General features: G+C 33.7%; 1 protein-coding gene across 1 annotated transcript; it reads left to right on the top strand.

Annotated features, from left to right (window-relative positions):
- Positions 1-3,354: 3,354 nt before the first annotated feature.
- LOC111508857 (aldo-keto reductase family 1 member A1) lies at positions 3,355-17,377 on the top strand. Its single transcript, XM_074182319.1, has 5 exons — positions 3,355-3,589; positions 7,916-8,263; positions 12,901-13,145; positions 16,819-17,085; positions 17,224-17,377. Exons 1-5 carry the CDS (start codon positions 3,518-3,520, stop codon positions 17,258-17,260), a joined length of 969 nt encoding a protein of 322 aa, XP_074038420.1. The 5' UTR covers positions 3,355-3,517; the 3' UTR covers positions 17,261-17,377.
- The last annotated feature ends 4,097 nt before the right edge of the window (positions 17,378-21,474 follow it).

Genomic DNA, 21,474 nt, shown 5'->3' with positions numbered 1-21,474 from the left:
AATAATTTATGCGTACCTAGATATTCTACTTTAAAAAAAAAGGAAAATTATCTTCATAAACCATATAAATTATAGTTCAATACCACAAGCCACATACACAACAGTTGTTTTGTTATTTATTCATATAGAGAAAGATAGGTTAGGTGCACAAAATGTCATATGTCACAGAATGTCTTGGAACATAAGTAAACAGAACACCACGCCACTGAAATATGTCATCTTTGTTTGTCTCATACAGGTAACAGATTCATTGTCCCTTATTAGCTATAACCGATGTTGCCAAATGGTGAAATAGAAACGAATTCCTTTAAATGTTGAATGCATTATTTCATTCCTCTTTTTTAAGTATTTAAATATTTTTTGAAGAAAAAGGTTGAAATGATAAGTTTAAAATGCTTTGTTTTAGAGCTCTTTTATGAAAACTACTTGATTTTCGTCAGGAGGAACATTCCCCATTAATGCATACTAGATTGACAAGTAGCGATCATCAAAAATGAATAGCATTTATGCATTCCCAAATAAATAGTCACAATGAAGTAGTATGTTACAGCTTAAGCGTTTATTTGAAAAAATAAATCTGTAATGCCTACTATTATGTATCAATTATTGTGTATTGTTTTAACATGAAATCATCAATTTTCATTTCAGCAATTGTAGATAGATATAGATTTTATTTAAACTGCATGTATACAGTCAATGTCATGGTACATAAATTATATGATTTTACAATACACAGAATAAATAAACATCTAAAATTACGTACAAGAAAAACATTAATAAAAACAGGTATATATGGCACATTTTTTTTAAAACGACTGTTTTATTCTAATTCATCACAGCAAAAAAATCAAGACTTTGATGACTTACGACTAGATCATTGACTTGCCTGAGGCAGCGATTGAGTGGAGACTCTGATCGGGTGTCTGCATAGAAAACCCTACTGCGATTTCTTAGACTAGCACTAGGAACATGAAGATTGATCACACAGAGGAATTCAGGTACATTTATTATCTGATTAAATATGTTGAATATAAATAGTACATCATTCACGCTTCGATGATCCGACAGGGTTGGCATGTCAAAATGTTCTAGTTGAGTCCTATAGGAGATCATAGAAGGAAACTTAATTTTTTTTGAAGTAGGTGTGGCTAAGAAATTTCTTCTGTATTTTTTCTTATCATCTCTGAATGAAATGCTGTTTGCGGATTCAAAATTGTTGAAGCGTATTCAAGCTTTGATCTGACAAAGTCATTGAATAGAAAAATTCCTAGTTCCCATTTGAAATCCCTGGCATTTCTTAATACAAAACCAAGCTTTCTGTTTGCATCACGTACAATATATTCCATGTGATTTCTGAAGTTGAAGTTACTATTAAATATGACTCCTAGATCTTTGATTTAAGCAAGTTTTTCCAGTTTGGTGCCATTTATTGAGTATTCCGTTGGAGTAATAACATTTTTCCGTGAAAAAGACATAACTTTGCATTTTTCCTCATTCAGCATACCTGAAGTTGTTCGTCTCACAAAAGATAGTGATATAATCTAAGTCTTTTTGAAGGTTTTCACTGTCTCTTTCATCGTTGATGGTTTGGTATAATTTGAAATCATCTGCATAGAGTAGGAATTTGGAATGTCTCATATAATCACCTATATTGTTAATGATCATTATAAATAAAAGTGGGCCTAGAATTGATCCCTGAGGAGCGCCAGAGATTGGTCTGAATAGTGTCGACCTTTTTCTATTGAAAGCATCAAACTGATCTCTATCTGATAGATATGACTTCACTAACGTTTCACAAGTGAAACTTGAAAATCATTAGGTTATCGACGTTTATATTGTCTGTGTTCTAAAATGGGACCTCGTTAATACTTAGATCGAACAAGATTCGACTTTTGAGGGTTGTCGTTCGTAGGGCAACGACAGCTGGTTAACGGAAACAGTATTAATAAAAATGAATATTACTGAAGTTTTATCCCAACACCAAACCGTTATTTTCTTCTTCTTCTTTTAAAAACTTCCTCTTGAAGATGATCATTTGGTGATCGAAACACGTGTCGAGGTGTTGAAAATAACGGTTTGCTGTTGGAATAAAGCTCCAGTCAATTTCATTACTCCACCATAGGTTCCAAATAGTGCATCACAATCAATAAAAATAATGATGATAAATTTATCGATACTTAATGTACATATGGTAAGTCAATAATTGTGCTACATAAGAATGAAAACAATAGTTAGAATACTTGAATACTAAAGATAAAACAAATATAAACACATAAATCACGGCACATATACAATTGTCACAATTTTAAATGGAACAAATACATACAGTGAATAGGAAGATTAATCTTCCTCTTGAAGATGATCACTTGGTGATCGAAACACGTGTGGAGGTGTTAAAATAACGGTTTGGTGTTGGGAGATATGCATAAAATGACAGTTTTACAAATGATTGGTTACGTAGATAAAACTCGAACACAACAGAATTAGGTCGCGTTTTTCATGAGAAATTTCCTAATTTACCGCCCATATCTCAAGGAACAATAAGCAAAATAAAAAAAGCAGTTTCGTGAGCTTGGTTATGTTGGGCAGATAAAAAAAAACAGCTGTCAATGCAATGAGTGATGAACTCAAACTAGATATGATGCCTGAGTTTTAAGGAAAACCCACATACATCGAGTAGACAGGCATCCACTACATTCAATGTTTAAAAATCTGTTTAAAATCTGTTTTTCCGTTAATCAGCTGTCGCCCTCATACGAACGATAACTCTCAGAAGTTGAGAAACTTTTGCGAGCTAAGGACCAACGAGGTCTTACATTTCAACGTGTGGTTCCTAATAAGGTTATGTTAGCCATAAATCGATAGTAAACATATTAAAAGAAAACAAAATGCATCCCTATAAAATGATACCTACTCAGGAGTTCATGAAAGACGATCTTGATAAAAGAACTTATTTTTGTGTGCAAATGATGGACATGATGGATAACAATATCATCCAATCATCAAATTCAGAAAAGAGTTAGCAGCCGATCAAGGCAGAAATATATAGGGTGTCTTATCAAACACATTTTTTGAAATACACTATGAGTTCTCTAATGTACCCGAACTCGTATCTGCAATAATGAAGAAGTTAGAAATAGTATCGATTTGGGTTTGATCACACTGTATAGTACCGTTGACAAATCATGCAGAGTTCGTATTCCGTAAGCGAACTGAAATGTACAGCCTCCAACAATAGAATTAATTCTTTTAAAACATTTTTGAAACCTTTGTTTTTGTTAATGAATGTACCTCACTGATCAGTGTGCATCATGAAACTATGATTATATATGATTATATAACCAACAAACTGTAATCAAGCAACTCAGTTCTCAAGTGTTTACTCTTACTTGCTGACGCTGATGATTTAGTAGTTCAAATAAGTATCAAGGAACAGATATCAATGTGCATCCGACCTTACTTTGTCAAAGTCAATTGAGTACATTAACTCGGTGTAATTTGTTAAAGTGAACTGAATATGGCGAAATATCAAACTATGATTGGTGGATACAAAATACCATCAGTAGGACTTGGAACCGGAACTTTCGAGGTGACTATATAGATATAAAATTCATTAATCAACTTATTAACTTATATGATAACAATACATATAAGTTGCGAGTATATAGAGTATCTATATACTCAGTCAAAAAGAAGTTTGTTGTTATAACGAGGATTAACCAGCGGAAACAACAGGGATTGGTTTTCCTTTTATGCCTTAGGTGCATCATGGGATTAATAGAATAAATATACCATTGCTAAATTTTATCTATCGGAAATTTATCAAGGTTTAGTAATATACATTTTTTCACTTGTATTTCAAAAGTTTTGTGATTTTTCATTTCTCTAAGGTCGGGTGGGATATGGTTGAAAAATTTTGGACCGAAATACATGAACGATCTTTGGGTAAAAATATTTTTTGAAAGAGTGAACCTGAAGGTTATTGTTGAGAGTCGATATGGTCATCCTTGTTTTTTTGCCGTGAATTTTGTATGCGTACTATACCTACTCGTAGTAATGATTGATAAATGAAGAGTGCTTTTATATTGACTAGGTTGGTACAATATATATTGTACGAGGCTGTTCAAATAGAAACGAACTCTACCGAAAAATTCATCGTTGTTATGGAATTTCGTAACTATCATGAAACATTACAACAATAACAGGTATTTTGAATTGACATACGAGATATGTTTCAAATTTCCAGAACAAAAAATCATTTATCTGAATGATTTCAGTAAATTAGACGTTCAAGGATCATTTACCATGTTTGCGGATAATACTACGTTAATGTGGCATGAAATAATATTAACTTCTGAAAGCAAACATCTCCAAGGACCAGGGCCGTAGCGAAAAGAAAAACCAGGGGGGGGAAGGGAATCCAAATTTTCCCAACTCCACCAGCAAAATTTCCCAACTTTCCAAGAAATGAAAGCCGAGGGATTAGTTACTGCTATAATATATCAATTTTCTTACTTAGCTATCCAAAGATTGGCTGAATGCTTATGCCCGTCAGGGTATGCACAAAAAAAAAAATTTGGTGATTATAAAAATATTAATGGAAATTATTCTACTTTGGACCAAGGTCCTTGGTCCATATATAGGAATATTCAATACAAATGAAAGGAAACAACACTTAAATAATATTGTTCTTATTGTTTTCTACTATTCAGGACTGTTCTCTTACTTGGGAGAAATTGAACTTTTTTGAAGATTTCAAACAACTCAGAATTCTCTTCAAGTTAATTATTTTAATTTTTTTTATTTTTATTTATTATTTCACTATTATTTTTTTCTATCTTCATGGCCCAAGATTTCTTAACTTTTCCCCAAGTCGAAAAAGCAGCCCCCCCCATTCCCCCATGGCGACGGCCCTGCCAAGGACTTGAGAAACGTGTGTATCAACTTCGCTTTGTTTTAATTATGAAAAAACCAGTATTTCGACATTTAAATTCATTCATAATGATCTTTATCTAGGTACCTATCCATAATGTTAACAACACATCATATACAAAAGTTTTGGGTATTATTTACTTAGACGATAAGCTAAAATTTGAGGAACACATGAAAAACTTGAAAAAAAAACTTGCCTCAGGCTGCTACGCAGGCAGAATAGCCTACTTCTCACTCACCTAGGATCAAGGCCGTAGCTAGAAAACAATTTCGAGGGGGAAATTGGTTTGGTGGAACAATAGAACAACATGAAATATAAAAATAACGAAAGAAAGAAAATGGTGTTACATGATCATATATATTTATTAGAAAACCATTACAGAAATATCAACATCTTTTTACAAAATCAAATTTATTTTTCTAGTTTTCTTCGCAGCAAACAAATCAATTACCTTCTCGGTGTCGATGTCAATTCTACGGTGGATTGACGTTAACGTCAAACCGTTTAGTCGTTCCTGGCTTGTGGAGTTTCTTAAATAAGTTTTGAGGCTGCATAGAGGTGTGTCCACTAGCCCCATATTATGGAGGTGTTTTCTTAGTTGACAGTGGCCAGTCAGAAATCCTATTGTTGAACGTAGATTTTTCCTGGTCATCGCCAGATATTTCTTCGGCGCCAGCTTCCCAGGGTCGTCCAGGGTGATCTTGGCAAGATTGCATCGTTTGATTTCATTCCATCTCTTTAAGGTTCGAGCATGGGTGTGACGTTTGGCTAATTCCACAATTGTCGAAGTCATCGGGCCGTAGGTGCCACTGGGTCCTAAAATTCTTAGTCCAGCCGCTTCCTTGGCTAAAAAATTGGCATTGCGATTACCTTTACTCCTGTCTTGCTCTTTAATCCACCTCAGGATAATGTATTATCTACGAGCTTTTGCTAAATCTTGGTGGCACTCTAGTACTAGCCCTGAGGTAGCACGTTGTCTGTTCAAGGCTAATAATAGGGCTTATCTGCTGTCAGTGCAGATTGTTGAGTTTTTACCAGAAACTCCTTTCCTGGTTATTTTTTCTTTGTGGCGATTGAGATACCAGCCCGTTCTGTTTGAACCACGCTTAGTGATCTGGAGTACACCCCACATCCTGAGCCTTCTTTTTTTTTTGAGCCGTCTGAGCACCAGATCTATAAAATGATACATTTATTTTTTTATGTTGCTATATTTGTAATGAAAGCTTATATTGTTGTTTTCGTAAAAAACCTTTGAGTGGAACATTTTGCTTTATTTTTCAAAAATTTTCCAATGACTATATATACACTTGAAGGTAAAATGTTATTGTTTCTATTCGCCTTCTACAAGGTTCAGTGATAAATTGAGTGCTAAAATAACTTCTGTTTCTATTCACCCCGCTTGGAGGGTGAAGAAAAAATTTCGAATTTTCGGAAAAAACTGTGACATTTTTTGGCATTGCCTTGTGAGACCTTTTTTTATATCAGTAATAACACACATTTTCCAATTTATTCCTTTTAGATAAAGTGAATACCAACTCAGCTGTAGAGTCTGAAAGGTCGAAAACTGTTTCTATTGCCCCCTTTTTACGGTATATCGTTATCAACTCGAAACCAAAGTCCAATCATCTCAGCGGAAGAGCCACGGAGAGCCATGACCAAAAAAGCACGCCAAGTTCGAAAACAACACCGTAATCATGCCTCAGCCACCGTATTTATGCCTCAGCCACCGTATTCACCTGATTTGACCTCCTACGAGTGTTTTCTCTTCCTAAGGTTGAAGAGACCCATGGAAGACTGGCGTTATGCGATGATTGAGGAGAATGAATGAATGATTGAATGAATGATTTATTGGTAGAAAGATCCTAATACACAAACATAATATACATAATATTTCATGTTATATAGACACACATAATAAGGATATAATACATATATACATATAGGTACACATAAATACATAATATATACCGAGTCACTTACTATCTATTCTATTGTGATACCTTTCATATAATCAGTCAAATCTTTTTTGAATTGAAACAGGTTTTTATTATTCTTCACATTTTGGGGAAGTTTGTTATATTCAATGAGGCCTTTATATAATAAAATTTTCATGGAGTTTGATAAACTACATCGTGGCAGGTGAAAATTGTCATTTTGTCTAGTAGTGTAATTGTGAGTGGAATTTCTATAAATGATAAATTCTTCGAAATAAGAAGGTAGCATATGATTGGTTATCTTAAAAATAAATATCATTGCTGACCTGTAATATCTTTCACGAATAGACATCCACTGTAATGCACTGAGCATAAAGCATATACTTGCATAACGATTACATCCAAGAACCACCCTCATTCCTCTGTTCTGTAACTTTTGCGGAGACATAATTTTATTTTGGTCAAAACTGTATAACAGCGTACTGCAATAATCAAAATGGGGCTGTATTATTGTATTATATACGGTTATTTTCGCATTTGTAGAAAGGTGTTTCGAAATTCTAGTGAAGAAATATAGTTTTTTTGAAATCTTTTTAGTCATATAGTTATAGTGTGCACCAAAAGACATACTGTTGTCCAACATAAAACTTAAATATTTGAATTCTTTCACAAATTCAAGTTTCTGACCATCAGCATACAGGGAAAGAGTATTTATATTTATTTGTTTATATTTGTAAGAGGTTGTTAGAATCATAGCTTTCGTTTTTGAAGAGATAAGAACTGAATTGCTGAAAGAGCTGGCACAATTATATTATATTTGAGAAGGGGGGCTACTTTGAATGGAATAAAATAGAAATTGATGAATAATTGAAATTTTTGGTAAGAATAAAAATTCACCCTATTTTTTGAACAGACAGCATATATATCCTCGTCATGGAAACGAAACGTCGTGGAATTTTACGTGTAGGGGATCGTTTTTGTTATGCCAACTGTTTTTTATGGTTGGTCGAGAGAATTATTTCTCAAAAAAATTATAATTTTCTTTCAGAAAGGTAAGGAAGAGGTTGTTGAGAATGCAGTCAACGCTGCCCTTGAACTTGGATACCGACACATCGACACAGCCTTTATGTACGACACCGAAGAGATCATTGGTCGTGTTCTCAAACGGTGGCTTTCCTCTGGCAAAATCAAGAGAGAAGACCTCTTCATAACTACTAAACTACCTAATCAAGGCGTTTTCGCGGATAAAGTGGAACTCTTCTTGAAGCGCTCACTGGAACTACTGCAGCTGGATTATGTGGATCTGTATCTCATCCACACTCCGATCGCGATGGAATTTATTGATATAAACACACCTGGCAAGCCAGTGGTGGCTGATCACGTTGCAGTGTGGAAGGTAAAAGCTAATTTGTTTATAAAGTATCTTTAGTTACACCTATATATAAAAACGGTGATAAAGAACTCATGGAAAATTATAGGCCAATAAGTCAACCTCCTAGTTTCTCAAAATTGTTTGAATTAACATTTTCTGAACAACTGATAGATTTCTTTAATGAATGTAACATTTTCAGTAAGAATCAACATGGTTACATCCAAGGTAGATCTACAATGTCAGCCATCTTCCAATTCACTCAACATGTATTGAATTTCATTGAAAAAAAATATTTATCGTTAGGAATGTTTTTAGATCTTTCTAAAGCATATGACTGTTTGGACAGATCTCTTCTAATGTATAAATTAGAGAAGTATGGAATTAGAGGAAACGCTTTGAAATGGGCTAGTTCATACCTGAATGGTCGAACTCAGAGAGTTTCCATTAAAAATGAGGGAATGTTTTATAAATCACAGATACTCCAATCAAATATTGGAATACCGCAAGGTAGCATTCTCGGACCGATTCTATTTATAATCTTTACCAATGACTTATGCTCAATGAATACCAGAAATGATCAGTTCATAACAAGCTATGCTGATGATACAAATATATTGATTGGCGGTGAAAATTTCCCAAAAATCATAGAAATACTGAAAATCTCTTTTAAAAAAACAAAAGAATGGTTTGATAGCAACAAATTAATTTTTAACGAATCAAAAACCCACACAGTATTGTTTCGCTCAAGACAGCTGCAGTTGGAATGTCCACCGACAATTAAAATAGTTACAAAAGACAGAGAAATAACATCAAAATCAAAGTTTCTTGGTTTATATATCAATGAATTTCTGACCTGGTCAGAACACATAGAAGATCTATGTATGAAACTCAATAGGGTGCTTTATGCTATAAGATCTCTCAACAAATATCTCCACCCAAACTCAATGAAAATAATATATCATTCCAGCTTCGAATTGGTGGCAAAGTACGGAATTTTGTTTTGGGATGTAGTCATGATGTTCAAAAAATTTTTGTAATACAAAAAAGAAGAACCTTACGGGTTATGTTAAACATGGCCTACATAGCATCATGTAGAGGGTGTTTTCGGAAGAATAATATAATGACAAGTTTTGGCATATATTATATATATATATATATATATATATATATATATAATATATATATATAATATTTATATATATATATTATATATATATATATATATATATATATATATATATATAATATATATATATATATATGAATGCTTAATATATTTTTTCAAAAATAAAGATACCTTTTTGACCTATAATATTTCACACGGGCATGAAACAAGAACGAGAAATATCATGTATCCATTACACAGAGTCTCTATAACAGAAAGTAGTCCTCACTACATGTGTATAGAATTTTTCAATAAATTGCCAGCTCGAATAAAATCAATCAATGGCATCAGCAAATTCAAGAAAGAAATTAAAAAAATTATTATAGAAAATGAACCATATAATACTGGTGAATATTTTAATTGTAATTTTCCCAGCTGATAGGCAACTCTATATGTCTTCAATATATGTTTATGAATATTTTTGCAACATATTTTATATCTACTTTATTATTTAATCTTTTTTTTAGATTTTATATATACAAATGTTTAATGTTTTTCTCTGTGACGCCTTTTCATTCTATGTCTTCATTACTGCTTCAGCTGTATTAGTCTGCATTTTTTGAAATAAAGTATATTATTATTATTATTATTACGAATTAATTGATAGATATGCAAAAGTTCTCTAGGAAAAACCTTGATAAGTTTCCCAACACTTATTTCACACCCCAAAGCTGTAATACTTTTCCCGACGTGCGTTTCTCAACGCCAAAAATGGCGTCATTTGGCATGTTACAGTTGTGGTGTGTTATCTGATATTGCAAATAAAACAAGATTTTTTGACTGTTTGTAGCAAATATACATAGTTTAGTTTGAGGATAATAACTTATTTATTCAATAGTAATACCACAAGACCTCAAAATTTTATCGATACGAGAGGTTCCGATTATGATCTTGAGACTTCTGGACTTCATATATAAATTCAAGGACTTTGAATTGAAGGATTGTTGTATTTTTTTCGTGAGGTTAAGTGAATCAGTGAAGTTTGGCAATTAATGTTTCCTTTCGGTCTCTTATATTTGTTTTTTGAATTTGTGAGTTTTATTTGATTCATATATTCATCTGAGTTGTCTCAGTAGAGTTAAGGTATAGTTACTGTCGTAATCATAACCAACAAATAATTCATAGCTTTTGCATCATGATAGTGTACCTCATTACTAGTCATTGTTTGTTTGTAATATATTGGCTAGAAACAACACCGTAATCATGCCTCAGCCACCGTATTTACCAGATTTGACCTCCTGTGACTTTTTCTGTTCCCAAGATTGAAGAGATTCATAAAATGCTGAGAGAGCTCAAGGACATACCAGAAAAGGCATATCGGAACTGCTTTTTGATAAATCACTCTGTCTATTGATGAAAACCGTATGAAAATCATGTCAAAAGTTTTTGAGTTAATCGCATTTAGATAGACATACATTTAGACACACTCGGTGGGGGGACTTCGTTTTGTAATATGTAGTGGTCAAACATGCATTAAAAATATTTTTCTCTGTTTATCGTTCAGGCCAATGTGGTAACACTGTCTCTGATGGAAGTTTTCCTAATAGCAAAGTCATGTATGTATTGGCAACTATTTTATCTACATTTTGAATATCAGAGATAAGGAATTGATGAGAATAAAAAAAGGGTGAGAAAAGTTTCAAAAAAACGGCTGAAGGTACTCGACGTTCAAGGAAAAAAAAACGATAATTCAAATTCAACATTTCAGGAATTATGTTCCAAAGTTACGAAAATTATAATAACCTGTTGACAGCTCTCGTCGTAAGCACCGATTAGTGTTAATTTCAATCGATTAAACAGGTCTAGGGTCTTACTCATTTTTTTGCACTGTATTTATGTTTTGACGGGAATAACCTTCGTTGACTTGAAAATGTTAGTAATGCTTCCTCCATGTTTATATTTGAGCCCCACGTTGGGTGCCAACTTATAGTATTCAAGGTATCTGTATCTGTAGAGTAGGGAGGGTGAGTGTAAGCCCATTGTACAACCTCCCGAGGAGTTGCCTCCTAGGTCATCGTCCATCCTGTGCTTTCCAGGAAGGGGGACAGGTCGCTGGGAGACATCTCCTTTATATCGGCAGGTGTAGGCCAAGACTCGCCGAACACACACTCTCTTACTGACGATAACTCCGGACACTTGCATAGGACATGCCTGACAGTTTCATCTTCCTGTTCACACATCCTGCATAGAGGTGTGTCTACTAGCCCCATATTGTGGAGGTGTTTCCTTAGTTGACAGTGACCAGTCAGAAATCGTACTGTTAAGCGTAGATTTTTTCTGGTCATCGCCAGATATTTTCTTCGGCGCCAGCTTTTCAGGGTCGCCCAGGGTGATCCTGGCAAGATTGCATCCTTTGATTCCATCCCATCTCTTTAGGGATTAAGCATTGGTGTGACATTTGGCTGGTTCCGCAATTGTCGAAGTCATCAGGCTGTAGGTGCCACTGGGTCCTAAAATTCTTAGTTCAGCGCCGCTTCCTTGGCTAAAGAGTCGGCAATGCGATTACTTTTACTCCTATCGTGCCCTTTAACTCACCTCAGGATACTGTTATTATCTACCGAGGCTTTGGCTAAATCTTGGTGGCACTCTAGTATTAGCCCTGAGGTAACACGTTCCTTTCCTGGTTATTTCTTTTGTGGCGATTCAGATACCAGCCAGTTCTGTTTGAACAACGCTGGCTTAGTGATCTGGAGTATACTCCACATCCTGATCTTTCTTTGGTTTTTGAACCGTCTGTATATATGCGTATTGCATTTGTAGCATCTGACTCTGTATTATGTTTTATTTGTATTTTGCAGGGTTTATTAAACACATACCTGGGTTCACTTGCATTACTGGTTGCCTCCAGCAGAGGTTGCGCAGTAAGCGCTCCTCGCCATAGGCTCAGCCTCAATTGACCCATCCCTACTTCGAGGTTTACACCAGCCGTGCGTACAGGTACAGAGGGGTCAGACCAGTAATCAATTCCATTGCCGCGGTTGGTGTTGTCCTCATGGCTCTTGTGATGTTTAAACAAGCCAATCGCTGTATTTTATACGATTTTTGGATGGCGGTTGCTTGTAGAACTTTTGGTCCCCATGCAATGGCTCCGTACGTTAACATAGGTCTTATTATTGCAGTATAGATCCAGGTGACCACACGGGTAAAAGACCCCATACGTGTCCCACTGTTCTCCGACATTGCTCATAAGCCACATATGCTCTTTTTGATCTACTCTGTAGGTGAGAGTTTCATGTTAGCTTCCTGTCGAGGATAGTACCAAGGTATTTCACCTCTTCAGTTTGCTTTTGAAGATTTCGGGAGGTTTAAGGTCCGGTGAAATTGAAATTTCGGAACATATCGTATATGTCTAGAATACGAATACCTACAGTGCTGTCCCTATCTTTTTTTCTGTTTACTTGTAAACTTATATAAGTAATAGTGGATAGCGTGTAACAATAAAAATCAATTGCTGTTCATATCAATATGAAATTACTTATTTTGATACATTTGTTAGGCTATGGAACAACAAGTAGATGCTGGCCGAGCGAAAACGATTGGTTTATCAAATTTCAACATCAAACAGATCGAAAAAGTCATCCAATCTTCTAGAATAAAACCAGCTAGTTTGCAGATCGAACTAACAGTATGTCTACAACAACCTGAACTTGTCAAGTTCTGCCACGATAACGACATTGTAGTTGTGTCGTATTCGTCTTTGGGGTCACCAGGAATCGGCAAAATTCTTGCCCAAAAGGGTTTGTAAGTACATTACAAAGTGGAATAAATTGTGAACTAGAAAGTTTCCCACCTTTTAGTTTTGAACGGGACAAGATATCAAAGGCGCACAAAATTTACGTAAAAATGCGTCATTTTAGTAATTTTACATAAGAAAGACACTATGTTGAGTCACGCATCATCTAGAGGATACTGCCAATTTTTTTGCTAGAATAATGCATTTTTACGTATTGTTCTGATCTTGAAATCTAGTTCTATTTAAAATATTAGGAAGAAGGAACTTTTTACGTATGTAATTAGTACAACATATGCATATAATAATTTTAGAAAAGGCTGGTGATATCAAATCCAGGGAAGACTACACCTGATACATAAACCCCGACATATTTTTCTTCAATTCCAATATAAATATATGTCTTTTCAGCAGTGAATTGGGGGTTCAAATTTCCCATCGATCAGATATTTTCCTCACAAAAAGGTATACAATTGAAGTTGGGACGGTAGGGTGGTGGGTTGACGTGGGTGGTTTGCTCCACTCACTCAATCGACCGCTGTGCGAACCGTTGATTAACGGAAAAATGTATTTTCAATAGAGGTGGATTAATTGTTGATTACATGGCTGACAGGTCTACAAATAGCCAGAATGCTTTCAAGTGGCTTTAAAAGTTATTGACGTTAGCTGTCCAGAACACGACACCAGGAAAATTATGTCATTTTATTTTCGAAGCCATCAGTTGAAAGTGCTCATTAGAGAACATTTATGATATTGTTTTATTAATGAATAATTGCAGTACGAGTTTTATTCGAAGTTGATCTTTATTTGTTTCATTCAACGAAACTTTTTCCTGAAGTACGAAAAATCACTCACTAGCAGCGCTAGTAGTTCGGTAGGGACAAACACTGCTTTATCCTCATATAAACATATGATGAAGTACATTTGAAAAAAATGTTTTTAATACAAGAAGATGTTCCTGGAGCAAAACTAAAATTTGCAACTGTAAATGATAACAATGTTGTAACATTAAAACGTTGTGCATGCCGTAATTTAAAAGTAACTGGAAAAAAGAAAAGTAATAGACAGGTGAGACAATCCAAACTGTAATAAATACATTTAAAGAAATTTAAAATAATTATGAATTTCAAATTTATTTCCGAGTGAAATATGAATCAAATATGCAGTGTGACCCATTTTTAATGGAAACACCCCGCTAAAATTTGAAGTTGTTAATCGATTTCAATAATTTTTTTTTAAATGTCAAGTACTAAAAGGTCTACCTTGGGACAAAATTTGAAATGTTTATTCATGTTTCAGGGCATACTACGATATTTTTTCTTAGTCGAAAATCGGGATTTTATATTAGGGATTTTTTTATTGAAAAAACCACTACGCCACTGAATTCAGAGTGCCTCTAAACAGGTGTGACCAAAATTTCATGAAAAAATATTCATTAGTAACAAAGTTATGACAATTCAAAAATTCGAAAACTCACACAGCTAACAGTTACAAAAAACTTCCCATATCAACAGATATAGCCATGAGAATATTAATTTTATGATTTCAACATATAGCCAATAAAGGGCTAATATCTGCACATACCTGTCGAATTCTTGCACAAAGTTCATTTCTATCTCTTGAGCGGTTTTTGTAAACCTTTTGTGTGAGAAGTCCCCAGAGAAAAAAGTCCAAAACTATGAGGTCTGGAGATCTGGGTGGCCACTCTATAAACGGACTATCACGGCCTATCCATCGGTTTGGAAAATGTTCGTTAAGCCATTGCCTCACAGCTCTGGCATAATGAACTGAACACCCATCTAACTGGACAATTAAATTTGATCGTTCATTGATTGGCAGCTCGTGAATAGCATCCCAAAACTCTGTGTTTAAAAATTGTAGAAACCTCTGCGTATTGATGTTTTCCTCAAAAAAGAAAGGACCAATAATTCGTTCGTTCAATATCCCACACCAGACGTTGATTTTTTGGGAATACTGGCTTTTACAGTTTATTACCCAGTTAGGATTATCCTCTGCCCAATAGCAACAATTCTGTGATGACACTACTCCATTTGTAGTGCAAGTGGCTTCGTCGCTATATAAAATATTTTTTAGGAAATTTCTATTGTTTAAATATTCCCCTTGGGCACATAAACAATATTCCAGGCGTCTTGCTTCGTCGCCTTCTTGAAGTGTGTGTAAAAACTTTGGCTTGAAAGGTTTAATATTCTTTGCCTTGAGACATCTCCGAATAGTTTCTCGTGGAATATTCAAATCTAAAGTGGCATTCCTTATACTGGCATTAGGATTATTTCCTGTCATTCCTGTTTCGTCTTTGTACAGGATTACTTTTTTACATCATTTTTGATACTGCACCAGTTTCATTGAATATTTTATTTATTTTATTTACCGTACCGCAGCTAATACGAGGACGATCTGGATGTCTCTCATTAAATACTCTACAAACCGCTCTAGCACTTCTAACATCATCTCCCGAAAGGCGTACAATTTCAATTTTCTCTCTCACGCTCAAACTTATAGCCATGACACAAAATAATTGGAAAAACTGTAAGGTGAACATTGTTGACAATAGTACACTTAAATCTTTCACAACTAAGATTTAAATTGAAATATTAGGTCTTAGTTGTAGTTAATTTGCCTGAAAACTTGAATGCAATTCCGTTATTTTCATTAAAAACATTGACGCTATTTATTTTTTTTTCATCTGGCGGCACTTTATTGTTGAAATTATAAAAAAAAAGATTCTCATGGCTATATCTGTTGATAGAGGGTGTTTTTTGTAACTGTTAGCTGTGTGAGTTTTCGAATTTTTGAGTTGTCATAACTTTGTTAAAATGAATATTTTTTCATAAAATTTTGGTCACACCTGTTTAGAGGCACTATGAATCCAGTGGCGTAGTGATGATTTTTTCAATAAAAAAATCGCTAATAAAAAATCCCGATTTTCGACTAGGAAAAAATATCGTAGTATGCCCTGAAACTTTAATAAACGTTTCAAATTTTGTCCCAAGGTAGATCTTTTAGTACTTGATATTTCAAAAAAAAATTATTAAAATCGAATTACAAATTTTAGGGGGATGTTTCCATTAAAAATGGGTCACACTGTAGATGGTAATGAAATAAATTTAATTAAATATTATAAATGAATACAGTTTAATAAACGATTGAGGTTATATCTCATTCTAATCAATGGTAATTAACTATGAAAAGTTTACTATTCATTTCATGCATACATATGAATATTTATTTATTTTTTGCACTGTTAAATCCACTCTTCTCGAAGCATGTATCCATTTCTTACATCTTACCTCATTAATGTGAGGTTATCGATTATCCGATGTACAATTCGCAAAACAGCAATGCTTTGTTGTCATTATACTAGCACAAAATAATTTTTTATATCAGATTTATATTTTTAAATAATAAATTAACATTACGTAAATAACACTGTTTTACTTGTGAATAGTTTATTCGTCCCTATTACTAGTGCTGCCTCTCGTGATACGTTCGCTGTACTATTCTCGGAAAAAAGGCTCATTGAAGGAGTATCTTCTCTTGCCACCTTTCTGACTTTAGTTTCTGATGAAAAACTCTATTTTTTTTTACAACTCCACAAAGTCGATTTTCATCACCCGGGTTCTGAAATTGAGGGTACCGAGACAAAAACATTTTTGTTGGTTTCAGTGATATGCCTGATGGACCGAATATCCTTGGTGACGAAACCCTGAAGAAAATTGGGGCCAAGTATGGAAAATCAACCGCTCAGGTGATCCTCAGGTTTTTTATTCAGAAGAATATCGTTGTAATACCGAAAAGTTCAAACCCTACCAGGCTTGAGGAAAATTTCAATCTGTTCGACTTTTCCCTCAGCATGGATGATGTGAAAGAAATTGAGAATCTTGATAAAGGAGAAAGTGGGAGATTATTTAGATTGTCACAATTCATTCCTAGGTGAGTATATTCAATTTTTTCTTACCCATCACTGACAATTCCCTGTTCTAATATTGTTCTTCTATTTGTGTATGATAATTTGATGAAATCAAACTTCCTTGAAATGTCAGACATATTCTGAATAATTTTATTTTTCAGCCTAAAAGAACATCTGGATTACCCGTACCCTTACTAGAAGTGACACAACTACAACTCAGATTCATAATAATCAATGGACATACGAGTATTCACACTACATTGAATAGATATATGAAATACCTAGATGAATGAAAAAAGCATTATGAATATGTAATTTGTCTATCTTTTTCAGAATACTGACGCCGGTGAATGCATAAATTTATGTACCCTGAAGATGCCAATCACTCGTGACAACGAAACAAGGGTTCACCTAGGATATTGGGATGGGGTGATTCAATCAGAATTTTGTTTCGGGAGATGACTGAATTTAGAATACACATCTCGATATTTCAATTGAGATAGATCAGGTACTAAAATTAAATAATAATAATAAAGACGTTTATTCGTGGTAAAAGGAAAATCGATACAGAAATATCAGATTTGGGTATAAAAATGTATAAACATAACAATATCCACAGAAGTATTATACATACTTGGAATTACAATACATACAATCATGAATAAATATGAATAAACTAAGTGTAAAATAAATTCACATCAAATAAAATTATATTTAATTGAATTATATCATATATGTATATGAGTATACATACATTCATTTCAATATCTCCATAGATGTTATAGCTAATGAATAATGAGGCTATTTATAGGCTATTGCTAATCATATTAATCTGCGAAATGGGATTGATAAATATAAGCAAACAATGATATATTTGCACAGTGGTTCAACCTTTGATCAGTTTATGAATATCCATTCTTTCATTTTTCTTTACAAATGATGTTAATTGTTTTTTAAAACGTCTCAGAGAAGTTTCATGTGTAATTTCTTTTGGTAAAAAGTTGAATAGTTTGGGAGCTAGATACCAGTAGCTTCTCTGTCCTATAGATTTGGAAACCAGTGAAATACCTACAATGGTGATGCCTTGTTCTCGTTGCATATGAATTGTTTGGAGTGTCATCTTCAGTTGGCATCCTTTTTGAACAAAGTATAATTGTCTGATACGAAATTTGGTGAAAACTTACCTTTCCATGTCTCAAATACACTATTTGATCTAAAATATTTATTTTTTCACCTTATTTTCACTTAATATTAAAAGAGCACCCTAATTTTCAATCGAAAATTCTGGCGTCAAAATATCAGCTTTTTTCAAAAGTCGGTGTTCTTTTTGTTCGTTGGAATCTCTAATTTCTGATGGTGTAAAAAAATACATTGCCATAGAGTAAAAGTTCTCAAAAAATGCAAAATATCAAAAAAAACTCGAATTATTTCGATATTTTTAACCTACCCTAACCTAAGAAATAAATATTCATCTACAAATATTATTTAAAGAAGATTCTACAACCTTTTCAAAATATTGTAGATGTTTTATCAAATTTTAAGTTTATTAACTTATTTGTTTGTTAATTATAGTAGTATATTTCGATTTGCAATTTTTTCGTTCATAAATGTAACATGGAATCTTACGTTTCAAATCAGAATTGTACATAATGATTAAAAAAAATATTTTCGAATTCAAGTTTTTTTCGATTTTTTGCATTTTCTGAGAACATTCACTATGGTAATGTATATTTTTTACACCGTCAGAAAGTAGGTGAGTTTTCACCAAATTTCCAGAATTTTTTTTTTTTGAAAAAGAAAAATAAAAAACCGAAAACTTGGTTATTTGAAGTTTTCACATAAATTTTGAGGTTATGTGAAAAAATTGTTTTCATAAAAGTTGTAGATCTTTTTATTACCAACAACTTTGCTATTTAACTTTCTTCCATAGAACTTCTAGTTTTGCCGGAAATCGAGATAAATCATTTTTCACCCTTAAAAACTCGCCCCGTAATTTATTTTTCTTTCCATTTTTATCATATTCCCTTCCTTTTTTAATGGGTTTCATCCTACTATTATTTTTTTCACTTTTTACCATTTTTGAAGGCTTCAGCCCTGGTCTAATTATCGCCATGCTGACGGAAATTGAGATTGCTGACTAGAAAAAGCCATACACATTTTATAATGTCAACTCTCTCTATTCTAATACCGGATATTCCAATATTCGTGTTTTTTTTTGTACCTTGACAGCTGTCTGACTTGTCCATTTAGTCCAAGTCTCCAGAAAACACTGCAGCCTCTTGGACTGCAGTGTTTTCCATCTTCTCATGACACCCATTCCATCAGTCTCGTTCCCTGTACTAGTTTATACAGGTTCCGTGTTGGATGTTCGTCATATTCTTCTGGGCGTAATTTTGTGAGTCCATATATTGCCTGCCTCCTTTGATTCAGTGCCTCACATTCGCATAAGTCCGTATCGAACAGCTCTATTTGAAAATGATGGCATGAGAAAAACAACAAAATCGTCATTGTATGACAACATGAGCCCAATTGATTTTGTTCTCAATGAAAATAATGTGACGTAAATTATTGATGGCGGATTTCTTCTTCATCATGTTGTATGGAGCAGAGAAGATACTTTTTCTATTATTTTTGATAAATACATGAATTATATTTACAAAGGCATTACAGTTCCAAAATAATTGTTGTATTTGACGGATATTCAGACTACAGTAAAAACGTAAACGCTATGGAGCAGCAGAGAAGAACGTATGAAGTCTGTTTCGATGAAACAATGGTTGTACCAGTTACTCAAGAAAAATTCATTAATATGTTAATTGGAAAATTACAAGCTGCAAATATTACTACTAAATAAGCAAGGGATGATGCGGATGTTCTTATTGTTGAAACTGCAATTCAAGAATCAAAGTCTGAAAAAACTGCAGTTATAATAGGACAAGATATTGATTTACTTGTCATTTTGATTGGGCGTACACTGTCTTACGAACAAGAAATTTTCTTTAAAAAAGTTGGGAAAGGAAATGTAAAAACGGAGATATACTCGGCTAAAAGTTTTGATAATTATCCTCATTCCAAAACACATATTTTATTTCTGCACGCATTAAGTGGCTGTGACACAACTTCTGCGCTTTTTAAAAAGGGAAAAAAATAATATTCAAAAGTTTTTGAGAAACTGACAAATTTGGATGAACTAGCTGCAGCATTTGAGGAAGAAAATTGTTCGGCCCAGAGATTATTAGAGACTGGAACTCAAACCTTATTGGCAGTCTATAATGCTCCGAAATCTGTGAAAAGTCTCGATCATCTTCGTTATATGCATTACGTCAAGTCTGCAAAACTAAATAAACCTGTGCAGCTTTCAAATATTCCACCAACAAGTGCAGCTGCTCATCAACATTTCAAACGTGTATATTATCAAGTTCAAACTTTGTTAGGGCATGATTTGGAACCCCAGGTATGGGGTTGGGCAATGCGAAACGATTTTCCGAAGCCTATCATGACAATTTTACCACCTGCTCCAGAAGATTTGTTAAATACAATTTTCTGCAACTGCAAGAGTGGTTGTGGTTCGCGATGCGGATACAGGAAAGCGGGCTTGCAATGCTCTTTGGCTTATGGCCAATGTAATGGGCAAGCTTGTCTCAATGCTCTACCATATCAGAGCGACATTAACGAAGATGGAACTCGAAATCATGGAAGAACTTGAGACAAATGTCGTTGAAGACGATAATGAAGACCAGTTTGAAATTTAACAGCAGCCGGAAGACGACGATGAAGAGGAAGAAGATGATTAAAATTATAAATTGTAGTTTTTGTACCTTTATTCCATTTTTTCACTTTTAATAAAAATAAATGTATTGAATATTTTTTAATAAAAAGATTAATTCATAATTCATTTGTTTTTTTCATCATGTAAGAAGTTATTAATTAGGTTAAAACTCAAATATAATTTCTATATTTTCATTAACAATTCTGCAATTACATGGGCAGGTAAGTGTTGTTGAATAAATTAATACTGAATAAAAAGTGGATAGGTTAGGAAAAAAATTATAAAATATAATATTATAGTTTATAAAAATTGACAAATATTTATAATCATTGATTTATCGATAGTTCATCAACTATATATGGCGCGTTTTCGATCGGAGGCACCGGTTGACCTGAAGTGATCCTGTGACCGCGCGCTCTCCGCCCTTTATTTCGAAAACGGTTCACCGTATGAAAAATTTTTTGAACAAAATTTGTAGAGAATTCTGTATTATACAATATTGATAATGAATACAAATGGCAAAAAACCAATAGGAAATGAGATATTTACAAAAAAAGCGCAAGAAACCGATTTTTGTGACCTTTGACCTTGAAGTTTAATAGTTGCGTACACCCTACCATATGTAGGTTTTCAGACAACTTTT

Source organism: Leptinotarsa decemlineata, unplaced genomic scaffold (assembly GCF_025532065.1).
Source record: "Leptinotarsa decemlineata unplaced genomic scaffold, Ldec_3_MD MMD2_P_RNA_scaffold_2, whole genome shotgun sequence".
NCBI lineage: Eukaryota > Metazoa > Arthropoda > Insecta > Coleoptera > Chrysomelidae > Leptinotarsa > Leptinotarsa decemlineata.
This window is presented reverse-complemented; position numbering and strand designations above follow the sequence as displayed.